The sequence below is a fragment of the Pteropus vampyrus genome, unplaced genomic scaffold, assembly GCF_000151845.1.
Source record: "Pteropus vampyrus isolate Shadow unplaced genomic scaffold, Pvam_2.0 Scaffold97, whole genome shotgun sequence".
Taxonomy (NCBI): Eukaryota; Metazoa; Chordata; class Mammalia; order Chiroptera; family Pteropodidae; genus Pteropus; species Pteropus vampyrus.
This window is the reverse complement of record NW_011888878.1, coordinates 7388974-7407986: the sequence shown is the minus strand read 5'-3', so window position 1 is coordinate 7407986 and position 19013 is coordinate 7388974. Positions and strand designations below refer to the sequence as shown.

General features: G+C 44.1%; 1 protein-coding gene across 3 annotated transcripts in view; it reads right to left on the bottom strand.

Moving 5' to 3' along the window:
• The window catches only part of NUP210 (nucleoporin 210), a 98258-nt gene that overhangs the window by 71667 nt on the left and 7578 nt on the right, over nucleotides 1-19013 (bottom strand). For all 3 annotated transcript variants that reach the window (XR_002781387.1, XR_002781388.1, XM_011364466.2), the window contains exons 2-6: nucleotides 10326-10462; nucleotides 8895-9026; nucleotides 6278-6374; nucleotides 3325-3475; nucleotides 1352-1484 (exon numbers count right to left, since the gene is read on the bottom strand). Coding sequence is in view for 1 of the 3 variants with exons in the window: in XM_011364466.2 (XP_011362768.1) it covers nucleotides 1352-1484; nucleotides 3325-3475; nucleotides 6278-6374; nucleotides 8895-9026; nucleotides 10326-10462 (650 nt within the window). In the remaining 2 variants the exon portion in view is untranslated. The remainder of the gene's footprint in view (nucleotides 1-1351; nucleotides 1485-3324; nucleotides 3476-6277; nucleotides 6375-8894; nucleotides 9027-10325; nucleotides 10463-19013) is intronic.

Below are 19013 nucleotides of genomic sequence, written 5' to 3'. Positions count from 1 at the left end.
GCCCTACCACACTCCTCCTCAGGACCTGCCTTCTCTTTTAGAGTCTCAGAAGGGGTAAATACCAGGCTCTAGCCAGGACCCAAAGCCTGGCTTCCTATACATCCTGCTCTAACACATCCGCACCACCTCCACATTGACACATTGCAGAAGAGCCAGACACTGCCTGCCCAGCACGTGGGGACATTCAGGAACCACCAGTCTGCTGCCCCCCAATCAGAGTACCCCATGTTGGAAAGAAACGGGTCCAGACATAGGAGGGGTCTGTTTTGGCCTTTCGTGGCCTTCCAAGGGGCATCGTGCTCTGCCACACAGTAATGACTGACCATACCACCATTCTCAGCTGAGGCGATGTCTTTCAGGACCACAACCCAAGTAGGTTGAAAGCCGAAACATCTACAACTTCTTAAACAATACTCTGCATCACAGGCTTGCAGCCCTCCAACCTGTGGGAGACAGATGGGGCCCCAAGCGTGTTGCTCTTACACCAGAGACTCTTGACAGCCTGTGCTCTGACCATGACACATGTGTCAACTTTAAACAAAATGATGATAATAATTTTTAGGCTTGATGCTGCTGCACTGAGAACACTCACCAAATAAAATGTATCGCATGTATAAAGCATTTTAGAATTTCTAGAACAAATCCACGTCCATTAATTAAATTTGTCCTCATAGCACAGGCAGAAAGGCCTCAAGAGCTCTAAAAGAAAAACTGAACCCCAAAGGGAGGTGATGGCTCATCAAGGCTGTCCAGCAGTCAGTGGCAAACTAAGGATAAAGTCCAATCCAATGTGAAGCTCATAGCTTCTGACATTCTTTAAACAAGAGGCTATCTACCCCAAAGGACTGAACGCAGGGACTCAAAGAGATGTTGCACACCCACGTTCATAGCAGCATTATTCACAACAGCTAAATAGGTAGAAACAACCCAAGTGTCCATCAACGGATCAATGGGTAGACAAAGTGTGGTCTATGTATACAACGGAATGTTATTCCGCCTTAAAAAAGAAGAAAATTCTGACACATGCATAAACCTTGAGAACACCATACTATGTGAAATAAGCCAGTCACAAAAGGACTAATACTGTGATTCCATTTATTTGAGGTCCTTAGAGAAGTCAAATTCATAGAGAAAAAATCAGAATGCTGCCTGCTAAGGGCTGAGGGGAAGGGAAATGGGGAGTTAGTGTTTAACGGGTACAAAGTTTCAGTTTTACAAGATGAAAAGAGTTCTAGAGATGGATGGTGGCAATGACCACACGACAATGTGAATGTACTTAATGATGCTAAACTTCACACTTAAAAATAATTAAAGTGGTAAACGTTATATTTTACCTGAGTCAGTGACCCACCTGTAATCTTCCCTTGCCTGATCTTCTGTACCTTATAGCAAATGGAGGTTCCCACCAACAGGTAGACATCATAAACTGGGTTCAGAAGGATGTTCTCCAAAATCAGTAGCCTGACCTCTGCAGGACTGACGTTCTTGGCATAAAGAAGAGAGTAAAAAAAGTAAGGTAGTGTCAGGGAATAGAGATGGTGGGTTGGGCAAGAGGGAATCTTTAGAACTTTTCAGTATACTCATGTGGGGACAGGGAAGCTAGAGATGAAAAAAACAAGGCAATACTTTTAGACCGCCAAAAGCCCAGGCGAACACTGTGTGTAAGGCAGGCATGTGTTCAGTGGTCACTTTTTGTGTGTTATAGCTCAATTTTTAATAATTAAACAGAATGAAAAGTGAGGAGCCAGCAGTGATATCTAGGGATACTATGGCCTCTAGGGGGGTCTCAGGGTCGCTCTCCACAAAAGCCCTAAAAGCCAGTGAGGTTTGGGAATCCTAAGGCAAACCTGAAAAGGAGAGGCATGTGTCCCTGAGGAGCACTCAGGTTCTGCTTCTCAGCCCTCATCAAGACCTCCTCATCAGGAAAAATCATGAGTGACTTTGAAGTGGGAGAAAGACCACCTGTACGAAATCTGGTGCACTCTCATGTTACCAGGTTCTGTAGGGGCCTGCATCTTCTCTTATCATTGAGTTGCTTGGTTACTCTGCAAGTTGGAGAAAACTGATGGCAAAGCAAATGAGTCTCATTCACAGAAATGCAAACCCATTTCTTCTGGTGGAGGTACAGCCAATTACTGCCCTATGGATACTGACTAGCTCTGCATCTATTTGTAAATTCTTTGGGTTCTCCTCTCCTTTAAAACATGGTTGTAAGATCTTACAGGTTTCCTCACTTAATAGTAAGTTAAATAATACCTTGACTCATTAAAGAACGAAAAAATATACAAGCCTCTTCCTTGGCCCGGGCTCTATGGCAGGTGCCTTCCAGCACAGCAGGCAGGGAAGCCATTTACCAATACAGGCAGGATATGGGGGCCTTTCCAGCTCATCAGTGGGCCGATCCCCAGCCCAGTCCTGAGCACCATACAGGGGCCCAGAATCAAAAGAGGCAAACTATCTTCAAATACTAACTGCAGAGTGCTATGGGGCCAGCCCTGTGACATACCACCTCCCATGTTTACAAAACCCTCCAGGACTCCCAAATTACTGCTAACCCACTAAGGAGATTGAATCTGGAGAGATTTCTTTTGTCTATCACTTTAGAAATTAAAAAACAGATGAAGTACCACAACCTTCCTGCCTGTGCTCCAGAAACCAGGCAAAGGAAGAGCTCAGGTTTGCAGTTCAAAAAGAAGCACAGCCAGGGTAGACGTTTGCCCATAAGAACAGGGGAAGACCAGGACCTTCACTAAACCCGCTCCTTTCCTCTGTCCCAGCCCTCTCAAAACAAGGCATTGATGAAAAAGCAGGTGCTGGTTTGGCCAGGGCAATGTGGGCATTGGGGAGGGGCAGTGAGGAACACCAGCCATCCACACATGGGACCACCAGTCTCAGCAGTCATGTTGGGCACAGGCAGAAATAGCAAGGAGGGCACTTGGGAGCCCTCAGGATTTTTCACAGAGTCCCAAATGCTTGGACGTGTCCCTACAATGGGACAAGGGGGTATTTGTTGAAAATAAGCTAGTTAATGAAAATACCATTGCTCCTGAACCTCCTTCAAAACTAAGAATGGACCAAAGGCTCTATGACTCTAGATGGCACACTCTGGTGCCCCAACCACATCTCACTAAGCTGTGTCCCCCAAAACCAAACCAAACTAACAAAAATATGAAATCGCACCCTGAAGTTTCCCTTTTATGAACAGTGGAACTTTCACAGTGAAGCATTTCATTTCCACTACTAAATGTGCACACAGGGGTGAGCAGGAGCAGTTAACCTGGTTCCACCCCAGGAGCCCAGCATCTCTTGTGCCCCAGGGCCCACCTTGTAGACAGCCTCCTGGATGCGTGCCTTGAGCTTGGAGCTCCCAGTCTTCATCCCGGACACCAGGATGGTGTCCCCTTGCTTGGCCAACTTCTCCATCTCTGAGATGTAGGAAGGAGGTATGTATGTAGACTCCAAGAATGGGAGGATTCTGGAAAAGCACATGTCATCAGACCTGACGTGTGAAACCAAATAACCTAACATATTCGTTGTCTATCAAGACCTTCTAGTAGGTGCCAGATGCTGAAATAAGTGTCGTTGTCTTAGTTGGTGCTGCTTAGAAATGTGTCCCTAAAACTTCCTATATCAGAATTGCCAGTGTCCTTATAAAAAATGCAAACTCTTGGCCTCTGGCCCAGGCCTTTGTCTGAATGAAGTCTAGCAATCTGCATTGTATCAAAATCTACATGTGCTTATGATAAACACTGAAATTTGAGGACTACCCACTTAGAAAAGCTTCACTCTCACAGATGTGGAAGATGAGGCACATGGAAGCCCAGGACCACAGACTAGACTAGGGCGGTGTCAACAATGCCCATCAGACTCCCAGGGCCACCTGCCACATTCCAGCCCAGCCCAGGACTAGCTCCTGCCTATGGGAAATGAGTTTCAATGACTCTCCTCAAGTGTCAGGACTAGGGGATCACATCATGACTTAACCTCCCTGGGGTTATGCTGTGGGGAGAAGCCCCAAGTGGGGAAAGAAGTCGGGATGCCGGGGACCCTCCCTATAATAGGGCTGGTAAGCACAGCTGGCTCAAGAGACCTTTTTGACATAGGCTCTCACTTGCAGCCTGTGATTTACAAATAAATCTATCTTTCTGCCTGAACAAGAGCTGTCAAGTGGACACACTTTCATTCTCCCCAAGATCTGCCGGGTGCTATCCTGCACCATGATTTATTTCCTTGTCTTATCTTACTAGGTGTCATATGCTGAGTTTACTGAAAATCCAGGATATTGGTTCCAACGTGCCTTAGCACCTAGGATTTCAGTTAACATCTGGCTCAGTTATGGAGTGACTGGAAGCTCAGAGGCAGGGGACCACTATTCCCTGAGTATCTAGTGTGAGCCAGGCCCAGGAAGGGCTCTGAACACAGTCAAAGTGCTGACTTACAAGGCCGCTATCATATGGGGCACAACAATTACCTCCATATGACAGAAGAAGAAGCTGATGCTCAGATGGCTACCTTCCTTAACTAAGGCCACAGGCAGGAAGAACAAGGCCAGGACTGGAATCCATGTCTCAATGATTGTAAAGCCCATGTTCCTGGCTTTGTGAGATACCAGCAATTGCGGCGCTTGTCCAGGAAATAGAGGCTGATGGTCCCAGACTCCAGAAGAGCTCTGACCCAAGAGGGTGCCTCATATGCAGTGTCAGGGTGTGAGGATGCCTACCATGGAGATGGCTGTGAGCCAAGTCTGGATGTTTCCAAGAGCTCTAAACTAGACTTTTAAAAGTATAAATAAATACCACACTAACTCCCCACAAAACACTAATTGTAAGAGGGTAAGAAAGAGACTTCATAAGGGACCCCCTAGCAGACATCCTACCCAAGTGATGACAGTGAACATCATCAATGATGGACTGACAAAATCACAAGATGTAATTAGAAAAATACGGAATCTCACTTCTGTGTTATTCCTGCCAAAGACGCAAAGCTCTGAGTCTAATCAGAAAGGAACATCGGATAAACCCAAAATATGAGGATTTCTACAAAATAACTAGACTATAATCTTCACAAGTGTCAAGGTCTCGAAAGTCAAAGACCACGAAATTGTCCCAGGCTGATGGAGACTAAGAAGCAGGACAACATGCAGGAACTCTGGGCTGGGTTTTGCCACAAAGGATATAACTGGGATAGTTGGCAAAACTTGAATGAAGTCTTGCATTCATGTGTTAACTTCCAAATTTTGACAACTATGTTGTGGAGATGCAGGAAAATGTTGTTAATGGTAGTAAACACATTAAAATAATCAGGGCTGATGGGGCAACAGGCTGGCAACTTGCTCTTAAATGGTTTAGGTTAGGGAAACCACATTTTGTACTGTACTTGGAACTTTTCTGTAGGCTGAAAATGGCTGCAAAATTCTTTAAAAATTAAGTTTTCCTCCCCCAAAAGGGACTATACTCTTAAAAAATTATTTGATAAAGTATGAGTCAATGCAGAGTAATAAGGGACAAAGCCCAGACTTCAGTCTGTGCCAACACTGGCCAACAGAACTTTGGTAGTAACAGACATGCTCCACATGTGCTCTGTCCCATATGTGGTAACCACTAACCACATGGCAAATGAGCACTGCAAATGTAGCTAGTACATCTCAGGAACTGAACTCCTCATTCTGCCTAAATAGCTATGATAGAAAAGTGGCTACCATATTAGATAGTGAAGATTTATGCAGATCTGAGTTCAAATTGTAGCTCTGCCACTTACCAACCTGAAAAAAAGTGGCTTAAACTTCTCAGTTTCTGTCTGAAAAATGGCAAAAACAGTGGTACGTAAGCCCACGTGGCTGTTGGGAAGACTGACTGAGTCAAGAGAGGTAAAAAGTCCATCCGCATCCCCATTGCTGGGGAACACAGCCTCTTGCACCTGCGAAGGGCTGTCACTGCTGGGATGTCCTCTTAGCCAAAGTCTGTCTCCCCATTAACTGACCTCCAATGGAGGAGCTGCCCTCTAGGGCCACAATGAACTCTTCCCAGCTTCCTTGACAATTTCCTACAGAACACACCTGGTGGGCTGCAGAAGCAGTAAGGTTCCCACTAAACTGTGTGGGCCAAAACACTTTTCTCTAAATCAATCAAGGGGAACATCAGCCAGCATACTGGGAATCGTCCTGGGTCCTTGCTGAGAATAAAAATGATAATGACAGTGATGATGAAAGCCTCTGGCCCACTCAAAGCCAAGCAACATCCTCCTTCCCCCTTCCCTCCACAGGCAAGGCGCCTCTCACCGCAGAGCATTGTGGGAGTCTGAGAACCTGCTGGCCTCCGTGTCCTTCACAATCGTCCAGTCAAAGACCAGCCCTGCCAAGGTGCTGAACGTGTTCCCTATAAGAGCAAATTGGAGGGGGGCGTGTCAAATATGCACTGGAGTTAACTCCCTGGAGCCAAGGGAAGAGAAAAGCACTCAGCACCACCCCCCTGCAAAGCAACTGTCATGCCTCTATTTCAAGAAGGGAAAACAGAAGCTTAAAGGATCAGGGTCACATGATGGTGAGGGGCTGAGCCAGGATGTGAACTAGGCCTGTCTCAAGTGAACCCTTGTGTCCTTCCTCCCATGCCACCTGCCTTTGTTCACAATACATTCAATGTAGTACATAACACCATGACCCCTAGCACCTGTAAGCATTTTACAGTTTAGGCAGAGGCTCCCAAGACCTGATTCATTCATTCCTACCACCTCCCTACACAGGAAAAGAAATTGCAGATAAGGGGGCAGAATCCCCAAACCATCTAGTTTCACACGACTATTCTTGTCTCTTCATCTTGACACTGAGACTCCTAGGGCCCTAGGGTGGAGGAGATGGAAAGCCACACACAGATGGCCTTGGCTCTGAGATCATGGCTTGCATCTATGCACCTTTTGACAGGATGTCAAACAAGCAGAATCCAGTGGGTGATTGGATAATAATTCTTGGAGGAACAGGACTCAGAGTAGGTTTTAAACACTCTGTAAAGACATTCTCAGTGTAAATCCAATGCCTGGTTCCACATGGACACCCTGAAACAGGGCAGAAGATGAAAACAGGTGGCTCAAAGGTTATCTGTCAGAGATTCTGGGTTTCTTGGTTTGTTTTTGTACCCAGGCAATGCTGCATTTACATTTTTGAATTAGTTCTCATTTCAAAATGAAAAATGTCCCATCACTTCACTATACAAACCCCTTTCTCAGCTCCTTCTGCTCTAAGAACAAGTGCAAATCCAACATCTAACACACACGACCCTTTACTTCCTGCATCCCACCCTCGTCTGAGCTTCAGTCTCAAGAATAAACTGGCCATCTCTGCCTGGCAAACCCCACGTCCTCAAAGTTCAGTCAACTATCATATCTCATAAGAAACTGTCCTGACCTCTGTTCTCCACACCCAACATTTAACATTCCCAGGGGCTGACTCTCCCCAATTTTGTGGTTACTTCACACTTTGCATCCAATTTGATAATAAACAGCATCTACTGAGATGCATGTGGGCATTTATTTACATGTGGACCTTCACTACAGCCTGAGATTCTGGGGACAGAGACCAGGCCCTTCCATTCCCTGTAGTATCCCTAGGGCCTGGCAGAATGCCCAGTAGATAAAAAGCACTCAGATGTTACCTGGCTTCTTGAGCACCCACTATGCGCCATGCAGCGCAAAACCTTTTACACATTTCTCACCAAGTCTTTCCAACCTCCAGGTGAGCATCACTATCTTGATTTCACAGACTAGAAAACAGAATTTAGGCAGCTTATCTGATGAATGAACACACAGAGGAAGGAAGGATGCTCCAGAACGGTGATTTTGCTCCCTCCAAGGGACATCTGGCAATGGTTAGAGATATTTTTGGTTGTCACAGCTTGGGGAGTTCTGCTGGCATCTAGTAGGTAGAAGCCAGGGATGCTGCTAAACATGCTATGATGCACTGGACAGCCTTCTATCACAAAGAATTATCTGACCCCAGATGGTCAATACTACCTAGGCTGAGAAATGCTGATACAGAAAAATTTTTTAAAAAGTGAGTAGAGGGGCAAGAGTGGTAAGGAAAGATCTCAAAGAAAAGGTGATACTTGGTTTGGACTTAAAATTCTGGAATATCCTTCATCTTAAACAAATCTATTGCCCTAACTTAACTTTCTTCAAAAAATATCTTAACCTACATGCTAGACTTATGAGAGTATATAAATGTCTAATCACAATGTTGTACAAATGAAACTAATATAATGTTGTAAAAAATAAATTTAAAAAAATTAAATTTGAAAGGAAAAAGAATCTTAACCTACAAATGTCCCCTTTGTTCCTTTACAAAGAGGTCAGGCTACAGACAGTCTGCCTCCTGCCAGAACAGATCTTCTAAGAAAAGTCCTGGCCCAAAACAAGCTGATATCCAACTCTGGTGAAGTGAGAAAACGAAAGACAGTGAGCAGGGCCAGCAGCATAGATGTGGCCCAGCTCACTCCCCCTGCTACCCCACACATACTGCAGTCTGAACCAGGAAGCCAACACCATCTCTCAAAGCCAAGCAAGGAGAATGCCTCCAGCTGTTTACAGTGTGGTAACCTAGGGGCCTCTCTCAGCTTCCCATCACTGCCCAGACCCCCAGATGTCACTTCCCAAAGACATGCTTTAGCAAGCACAATCCCTGTGCATAGGCATGGAGTCGGCCTCTGGGGTCTGCAAAAGCTCTCAACTCAAAGGCCCCACTGCAACTGAGGGCCTGGGATCCACTTCATAGGTGGTCTGAACCTCTCCAAGCCCCCCTACCCCACTGCACCAACTTTACCTTCCTGGCTGGAGCAGCCCTCTGTGGAAACAGTAGGGCCAGACACAAAGCGAGAGAGAAAGAAAGACTGCCAGGGAGACATCCTCACCTTCAGAGTCCAGAGCCTGGATCTTCAGCTCCAGGGGCGAGTCCTCCAGGTAAAGTTCACGGGTTGTGGAGACGATCTGAATGCCATGGATGAGGTCAACGATGGCATCGCAGCGCAGGACCTGGCCTGTGGCTGAGGGACAGGAATAGAGGGGTCAGACAGAGAGTGGTACTTGACCATCAGCCCACTCCTGGGGCCTCGCAGGTCAGACGGCCTTACACTGTGACAAAGACAAAAGCAACCAACAAAGCAATCACCACAACATGGAGCTGGAAGCACCAAATTAAGCCTCAGAAGCCAAGCAGTTGACCAGCACACATCCTCCTAAAAGTCAACATGAACTTTCAGAAAATAAGGGCTTGGAAGGCTTGTTAATTTCCTACCTTGTGCTTTTCCAGCGTGAGCACCAGCATTTAAAGCTGTGTGCAAAAACTCCTCTAAAGAAATCTAGCTTTGTTCAGGATAAAACCATTACGTTAAATGGCAAGGGCTACATACAGTACGATGAGTTAGCAACCAAAACGATAGTACTGTTCTGATGCCTGTCCCTACACTGAGATTAGGAATTCCACCTGGTGTTGTTTATCTATACTAGTGTTTTACATAAGACCATGTAACTATATAGAAGAAAATCTATGCGCATGAGCATAGATTTTTTTACTTGCTCCATAAATAAGACACATAAATGGCATTACCTGGAGAATTCTCTAGTGTAAAAATAACAGCATGTGACATAAAATCATTATACCCATTCTCCAGCCACTATATACACTACTTGTGCAATGGTAATGGTATTTTGTTAGAAAGCAATACAGTCCCATTTACCAAAAGCCTTAAAAACAGTTATATGCTGTATAAACCAGTAAAACCGGGAATCTATCCCTGACTAGAAATGACCTAAAAGAACCCCAAAATGTTCTCTGTGTAAAAATAGTTATTTTTCTATATAACACTGAACAAACATCTGAAAACAATCTAAAATGTCCTGTTAAGAATATTATTTAGCCATTTAAAATAATTCTATGATGAGATGGTAATTTTTTCATTATGTTAGGTGGGAAAACAGCATGACAGAAAATTGTATCATTTTCTAAGCATTTTACAACCACAATATGGTAAATTAAATATGGGGAAATGAAAGGATTTCAGCAACTTTCTTCATTTGACTCAATACCCATTGAGAGTTATTTGGGTAACAAACAATTTAGAAATGAAAGCCAGCCTCTATGAGAAGAAAAACAATACAAAGTACTGGCAGGAAGGACCGGGGTGGGTGTTGCTGGCTTAGCGCCCTCCTCCTGTGTGGGTGTCCTTTGACCCAAAAAGAGAAAGAGAAAGCATTGCCACGGTCTCTAGCAGTATCTATGGCTGGGCGTCTCAATGGAGGTATTCCTATCATCCTCCCCAGTGACCGCACAGTGAAGCCCTTACTGATGTCCTCTGCAAAGATGATGCTTGTCAGGCGAGCGGGCTGGGACAGGCGGGCCTGAACCACTGCCTTTTGGGAGCACTGCTGCTGGTCCAGTCCCAACGGCTCTATGCTGGCCACCTCCGGCCGGGTTGATGACCTGCGATAAGAAGACAAGAATTTACTCCCTAGAGCCACCCCACAAGGCACAGTTGGGACCAGAAGCCAAAGCCTCAGCTCCCTATATACAGCTGTGTCCCAGAGTCAAACACAGAATAGAGGTGGGCAGTCTCCACCAGCTTCAAACCCAGAGGAGAAATGGGGCCCAGCCAAGGCCCCTCTAATAGGAGGACAGCACCTTGAGAATGTGGGACCTCTGCATGTACTCCCCAACTGAGATAACCAAAGAAGAGACCAAAGACTTGGAAGCCTCCTCAATGTTCATTAGACGGTCACTTTATAAGACTATTCTAGACCTGGAAATAATTCTACTACCAGGAGGAAAACTGCCTATGGTCTCCGGTGAAGAGACGCAGTATCTCCATTGACCTCTAGGCTGAGCCTGGCACACAGCAGGCTCCAAGATTAGCACCCATCCCCAAATAGGTTCTACCAAACCTGGAGATGGCCAACTGTAATCATAACAATGACAAAGAGTCCCCATGTCACAGAGCTGACATCATGGTGACATGGTGAGAAAGGCAGATCATCGCACAATAAGCAAAATCTGGAGATGGCTTCCTGTGGATAGATGGGCCTCCAGAATAATAGTATGAATGGACAGCATGACTCTGGGAGGTACCCAAGGTCACTGCCATGGTTCCTCCCCTATGACAGAGGATAACAACAATTCTGAGTCAAATTGAGGTGGAAGCAAGAGCGAACAAGAAGAATGGATATAGCACAGAAAGCACAGGGTGAGCATGTGTCCCTACAGCTATTTAGATGGGGTGATCAAGGAAGCCTCTCTGATGAACACCATGCAAATGCTTGGGACCAGTCAGCAAAGGCCCTGAGGTGGGAAGCAGCTAGGTGTGCTCCAAGAATGAAAGGGCCAGTGCAGTACGGGTCCTAGAAGATGGAAGATGCTGAGCTCAAGGAAATGGGCATGTGCTGGGTCAGGGGCTGAGGTCAAGGAGATAGGAGGTTCTGAGGTCAAGGAGATGGGCAGGGGATGAAGTCAAGGAGAAGGCAGAGAATGAGGTCAAGGAGATGGCAGGGGCTGAAATCAAAGAGGAGGTTCTGAGGTCAAGAAGATGACAGGGAATGAGGTCAAGGAGATGGGAAGTACAAAAGTCAAAGAGACAGGAGGTAATGAGGCCAGAAAGGCATTGAAGCCACAGTAAGGAGCTTAGATTTACTTAGAGGGCAATAACAGATCACTAGGCATCTTAAGCAGGTGAACATTCTAAATTGATATACAGTGTGACAGAGAAACCAGGCAAAGGGCACCCAGTATGCACAGCATCTGACACTCATTCCTAGAGTTACATCCAACAGAGCAGGGACTCTGAGTCTTTGCTTCCTTCCCTGTGCTTTGCTTAAACTCACTGAAACATCGATGTTCTAGGATATTCAGAAGAAAACTTATAAAAATTCTCCAGTGTTTAAAAAAACAATGGTATGAAACACACCCAAACGGACATCTCCAAGTCTTCTAGCTTGGAGCCAAGTGTCTCCCCCAGAGCCAGGTGGGCACAGCAGCAACTGAAAACACACCTACAGATGCTTTGATCACACAAATGTCACAGGCACAGGCTGAGCTTCTGGCGGGGCGCCTGGAGATGGATCAACATCTCTACTGAAAGTACTCTGAAAATAAATCTCACCTACAGTTAAGGAAAGAAATCCAAGCTCCTGAAGAAATGCATTTGTGGTCTTCTTGAAAGACTTCAGAGACAAACAGCAGACAACAAAGTGGACAGGAACACACACCCAGATAAGAGTGGGGAGAGGTCAGGGACTGACATCTCCTTGACCTCGGCCCCTGAGCTCACACATGCTAGAAACAGACCCCCTTTAATCGGTCACAGCTGTGGAACTCTAAGAGCATTTTCCAAGGGCATTTTACCTCCCACACACATGTGCACATACATGCATGTACATACATACAAAACTAACTGTAGAAACAAGAAAACAAATTAGAAAACTCATACAGATCAGAGGAAATGAAGGAGACAGGACAAATAAATGCAATGTGGGATCCTGAGTAGGATCCAGGGACAGAAAAAGAACCTTAGTGGAAAAACTGGGGAGATCCAAGGAGTCCAAGGTTAAATGAATTATCATATACCAATGTTAATTTCTTTGTTTTGACAAATGTTCCTAGTTATGAAAGATGTTAACATTAGAGGGAACTAGAAAAAGGATATACAGGAACTCTCTTTATTAGCTTTGTAACTTTCCTGTGAATCTAAAATTATTCTAAATTTTAAAATTAAAAGAAAAAGATGGGGGCGAGAGATGAATAGGAAGAGCATGAGGATTTTTAGGGCAGTGAAATTATTGTGTATGAGATTATAATAGTACAGGTCATTATATATTTGTCTAAACCTACGAAATGAACAACAAGTATGAACTGTAATATAAACTATGGACTCTGGGCAATAAAGTGTCAGTGCAGATTCATCCGTTTTAACATATGTGCCACTCTAATGTGGGATACTGGTAATGTTGTAGAAAATCTCAAAACCAGTCCAGTGAAGAACCAAGCAGTAACTCAGAGGGGAAAATTCTGGTTTATTATGTGCAGTCCCAGAGCGTACTCAGTTGCAACATTCCTTATATACAAGAACTTTACACAAGCTAATTGGTCAGTTTGAACCTGAATCATTACAAACGTGGGAGTTGCTATGCAGATTGCAAGTAGTAACATTGGAGAAGGGCGGGAGTTGCTAAGGATTACCGACAGTTACAAATTGTTACAGGAAGCAGAGATGCTAGGGTACAAACAGTTACATTAGGTGCTTAGACAAGTAGGACAAGGTGCAAGTGAACTCTGCCAAGTGAGCGCTTGCATGCAGCAGGCATATTTACAGAAGCAGAACAGAAAGGCTGAATAGTTTTTAATGAAAATCCTGAACTTTCTTCTTCAGTAATGGGAGATGGTGGAGGAAGAGGTGCTATATAGGAAATCTGTCATTTGGCTCAATTTTGTTATGAACCTAAAACTGCCCTAAAAAATAATCTATTAGGAAAAAAAAAAGACAATTTATGATTTTCTGTTTCTAACTTTGAGAAACAGTATGGTTTGTCTTGTTCAATGGCTCCTGGGAGCTAGAGATATGGACTTCCAACGCTGGGACATAAATTCTACCTCCCTCTCTTAAACTCAGTCTCCTCGAGAATAAACTAGGGACACCTCTTTTCTTGCTCCCGCACAGCAGTGAGTTAATCTCAGGTAGAATCCAAATTAATAAATTAATACAGATAAGAACGGAGCTACCTAGTTCAAGTTGGAGAAGCCTGAAGTCTCCTCTCTTGTCCCCCACCCTTTTCACAAGCTGCCCTGGCCATGTTCAGAGCCAGACTGGAAATACCCAACCTTTCATTTACGTCTACTGTGTTTTCAGAGCTTTGTTAAGTACAGATGCAGCCCCTAAAACAGCCCTGTCCAATAAAATACACAGTGAACCACATTTAAAATTTTCTAATTGCCTTATGAAAAAAGTTAACAGGTGAAGTTAATTTAATAGACTTTTTAGAGCAGTTTTAGGTTTACAGCAACATTGAGTGGAAAGTACAGAGAGTTCCCACATATCCCCTACCCCCGAATGTGTGCACAGCCTCCCCCATCCCAATCAATCTCCGCAGCAGAGTGGTGGATGGTGCATTTGATACAGTTGATGAACCTACATGTCATAATCACCCAGAGTCCACAGTTTACATGAGGGTTCACACTCTTGGTGTATATACTATGGGTTTGGACAAATGTATAATAACATGCATCTACCATTGTGGTATCATACAAAGTAGTTTTACTGCCCTAAAAATCCTCAGCTCTACCAATTCATCCCTATTTTTTTAAGGTCTCTATTAAAAAGTCACATTAAAGAAAACTAACAGGTAAAATGAATTTTAATAATACCTATTAATTAACCCAACATATCCCAAATATCATCATGCAGACATGTGGCCCCACTGTACTTCAAGAACTCATAAGTTATGAGTGATGAATGACTATGGGACTGGATAGCCAGCACTGAAGGTGGGCCTTAATATGGAGAGCCAGTCAGGTACGGAGTACCCTTCATTCACCACTCCCTATGGGCATCTTCTGATCCCTGTCAAGGGCTGGCTTGGGGGTTGGCAGGTGCTGAGCCCTCTTATCACCTATTAAGAAAGCCCCTCTTCATTTCACTTAGGGCTGATACAACAGCATTTTGAGTGTAGCCTGGAGATGCACTGAAGTGGCATGCCTGACCTCTAGCAGCCTGGGAAGAAGACACCCTCCTCACCCTAAGGACTGCCTACAAAACGGGCCTGGAATGGACTTGAATCCCTGCGCTCACTCACCTGGGCTGAGCTCAGTGAAATGGACACCAGACTCCTCCTCACAGGGCTGCTGAGAGGGCTGGAAACACTTCACATTAAATGCTAAAGTGCTGAGAAACATCAGCAGCAGATGTGGCAAACAACCAGGATGTGAACAGATAGGATTTGAACAGCCACATCCCTTACTCTCATCTCCACCTAAGAATTTTCTCTGGCTCTAAAATGTTGCATCTGAAGCTGGAGGGCTCATTCCAACCATCTACAGGAGGGTTTAAGACAGTTTAGGGTAGTGTTTCTGTTACCAGCAGCAGATTCTTTTTCGTTATGATACCTTCTGGGACATTCTGAAGCCATTTGCTTTGCCTGTACTTCTAAGAGATACAAAAAAAAAAAAAAACACAGAATCCAACAATGATGTGTCCTTGGCCCTCGGTGTCCCCCACACGGTGAGGGTTCCAATGGAATAGTGGCTGAAAAAGCACATTCAAAAGTGTTTGTTGGAAATTACAAAGGGAAAGGTATACAGGGACTTCAAACTCAAAATGAAAAGCCAGTGGGGTGGGGAACTGGGAGGGGGCAGAAAGGAGACTTCAGCTTTACCTGTAATGTTTTATTTCTTAGCAAAAGACACAAAAGACTGGAAACAAATATATAAATTGTTAAGAATGGTTAATTCTGATGCAAGAAATATGGGTTTTCATTATATTATTCTTTGTTCTTTTCTGGATTAAAGAAAACTTCTTTATAAATAAAAATATTTTTCCAACTTCTAAATAAAAATATTTTCTCTTAACATTGAATGTAACTTAGAGAAGTATTGCTCCTGCCTGTCAGCACCTCATGTCTAACAAGCATGGAGATATCCAGGGACCATTTTTTGATTAAAAAAGAACAGCGTGATGATTAATTTTAAGTGTCAGCTTGATTGGGCCACGATGTGCCCAGCTATTTGGTCAAACATTATTCTAGGTGAGATTAACATTTAAACCAGTAGACTGAGTAAAGCAGACTGTCCTCTCTAACATGGATGGGTGTCACCCAATCAACTGAAGGCCTGAATAGAAAAAGGCTGACCTTTCTCCAAGTAAGAGAGCATTCCTCCTGCCTGAGTGCCTTTGAATTGGTATACCAACTTATTCCTGCCTTCAGACTCAAACTGAAACATCGGCTCCTTCTGAGTCTACAGCCTGCCAGCCTTCAAATAGGAACTATATCATTGGCTCTCCTAGGTCTTCAGCTTGTTAACTCACCCTGCAGGTCCTAGGATTTGTCAGCCTCCATAATTATGTGAGCCAATTCTATATACATATATACACACACACCAGAAGGAAGAGAGGACTGGCTGAAGTCATTCCAAGAGCCAGGGCCAGGATATAGGTGTTCCATGCCCAATTTAGACATTTTCTGCTATTGGAGATATATAATATGCTATTGGTCCTGTTTCTCTGGAGAACTCTTACTAATCTTACTAATACAGGGAGGGTATAAAAGACAACAAAGGGAATTGTCCACTGTGTGTATGTCCAGATAGAAATACATATATCAATCAGATTACTTAATCCTCCAGCAGGCCTGTCTGGGAAAACCAATCTGAGGCTCAGACAGGTTGAGTAATTTTCCCAGAGCCACAGAGCTGTAAGTGGCAGGTCAGTGCAACTCCCAATCACATACTTCCCCTACTTCATGAGCGTCTCCCAGGGTGTGATGCACAACACCAGAGCGGAGTGATATGCACAGATGAACTGTTTTTTAATAGACTCTTCGTATTTTAATTATTGCATATTCATTTGAAAGTGTTTTAAGACTTTCAAATGAATAAATCAGAATCATGATCACATAAATGTTAATGCTAAAGATAATGTCAATGTTCAAAAAGTGAGTCATTTTGAAGGAAACAGCAAGTAAATTCTAGTATAGGTAGTACATTAAAAAAGGGAAAACAAGGACAGAGCAGTCTCTCACACTGATCAGGAGCTCTAAAAATCAGACAGTTGCCCCTCTGGTAGGGTGTGATCCACCGTGAGGAATGGAGGAAATGATAAAAACTGCACCATGTGCCATAACAGCTAACTCAACCTGTGCAGGCTCTGTGCCCCACACCCAATGCAGCAGCTCACAGAATCCTCAGGCTAAGATATCCACACTGTAACCTGCCCCTCACCAAAGCCAGGTCCTGTTCCAACAGTCTAATTTACTTGGATGCAATATCATGTTCTGCTAAAGAAACAGGTTCTGGCTCATAAGACTTTTCTGCAGTTTAAATTAACTCTCACTCCTCGAAAAGGACGTATGCTGCTCCAGTTTGCACGTGCTGGGCTCTTCCATGCATCTGAGCTGCTGGACAGCATGTCTGTCCCACCCTCCCCCACTCAACAACAACACTCAATCTGAAAGTGTCAAGGTCTTTCTCTGGACCCTTGGCATTTGGATGAGATTAACAATTCAATCAGTAGACTGAGTAAAGCAGATTGCCCTCTCTAATGTAAGTGGGTGTCACACAATCAGTTAAAGGCCTGGTGCCATGTGGTAAGTAGCACTCTGTGATGGCAACATGGCCTTGCAAGATTCTCTCACCTATTGATATCTGCTGGAAGTTTTAAGTCCTAAGACAGCAAGGTGCTGCCACTCACCAGCTGTTACCTTAAGCAAATGATTTAACTTTTTTGGGCCTCCATTTCCTCATCTATACAATAGGAATAAAAATACAACCTGCTGCAAAGCATTGGGGTGGTTTAGATATAATAATAAAGCTCTTATCACTGGACCTCGCACATAGTAAGCTTTCAAGTTCAGAAAACAAGAGGAGGCTCCCAAATGAGAGGCTTGTAGTTGTACAGTGTTTGGCATTATTCTAACCACAAAAACTTTGCTTTCTGCAGAAAGAAAGAGAATGTGGGTCCCTCCATATTGTGACCTTGTCTATCCCGTTCTCTTAATGAAGCCTGACCCTGAACCCTGTTGTCAGGGCCCATATAGTGGTCTCCTCAAGGGCCTCCACCCACCTCTGAGCAGAGGTTAGACTTGAAGTCAGAAGCTTCAGGCTCTTGCCAACAATGTGACCTTGGGCCAAGAACGCTGTGTTGGGCCTAAATTTTTGCTTAAATTTTAGTGGGAAGAAAACAAGAATAAACAAAATGAGTGAATATGGGATCTCAGACAACAGGGCTATGGAAAACACAAGGCAGGGAAGGGAAAGTTTGCAGTTTTCAGTAAGATGGTGAGAGCAAGCCTCACAGAGAGGGTGATATGTGAGCATAGACCCACATGTCTCTGAAGGAGAGGTAGGAGTATGCTCTTTGGATACTTGGGAGAAGAGTATCTGAGGAAAAAAGATCTCAAGTGCAAAAGCCCCAAGACAACAGCTTGGCAATAATCCTTTTCTTTGTCTAGCTTCCCTCAGATACTAAGTGTGAGGACAGAACCTATGACTTGTTCATTTCTTGCCCCCACTGCACTAATGTAAAACTCTGGCACAATTTTCGTAGGTGCCCTTTACCAAGTTATGGATTGATTCTCTTCTATCTCTATTTTGCTGCAATTTTTTTTGTCATGAATGAGCTTTGGCTGTTCTGTATCAAGGAGACAATTATATGGCTTTTCTTCTTCCTTCTGTTGATATAGTGAATTACACTGATTTTGTTAATGTTAAACCAACGTTGCATTCATGGGATTTACCCCAGTTGGTCATGATACATGATCCTTTTTATGTTTTCCTGGAATTGATTTGCTAGTATTTTTTTCTTTTTTCAAGAATTTGTGCTTTTAGTCTATGGATTTCTTGTAATATTTTTGTCTGATTTGCAATCAATGTAATGTTGGCCTCATAAAAATGAGCTGGGAAATGATGATTCCTTCTCTAGCCTGAAAGTTTATAAAAGACTTGTACTAGTCCTTAATGTTTACAGAATTTATAGGTAAAGCCATCTGAGATTAGTTTTCTTTATGAGGTTTGTAATTAAAAACTTAAATTTTATCAAATATCCTAAATGGAAGGGAAGGCACTGAGGGCTCTATGCCTTTCCAAGTGCTTTCAGAACCGTTTCAAAGTCCTGTATAGGAGGTGGGTCCAAGGTGCCCACCTTACAGTTGGAGATACTGAGGCTTACTGCCAGCCACACAGCAGCTCCTTTCAAAGACCCTAGGTGAGTCTAAGGTATATCTGCGTGTGCATCCGTGCGCGCGCGCGCACACACACACACACACACACACACCTCTAA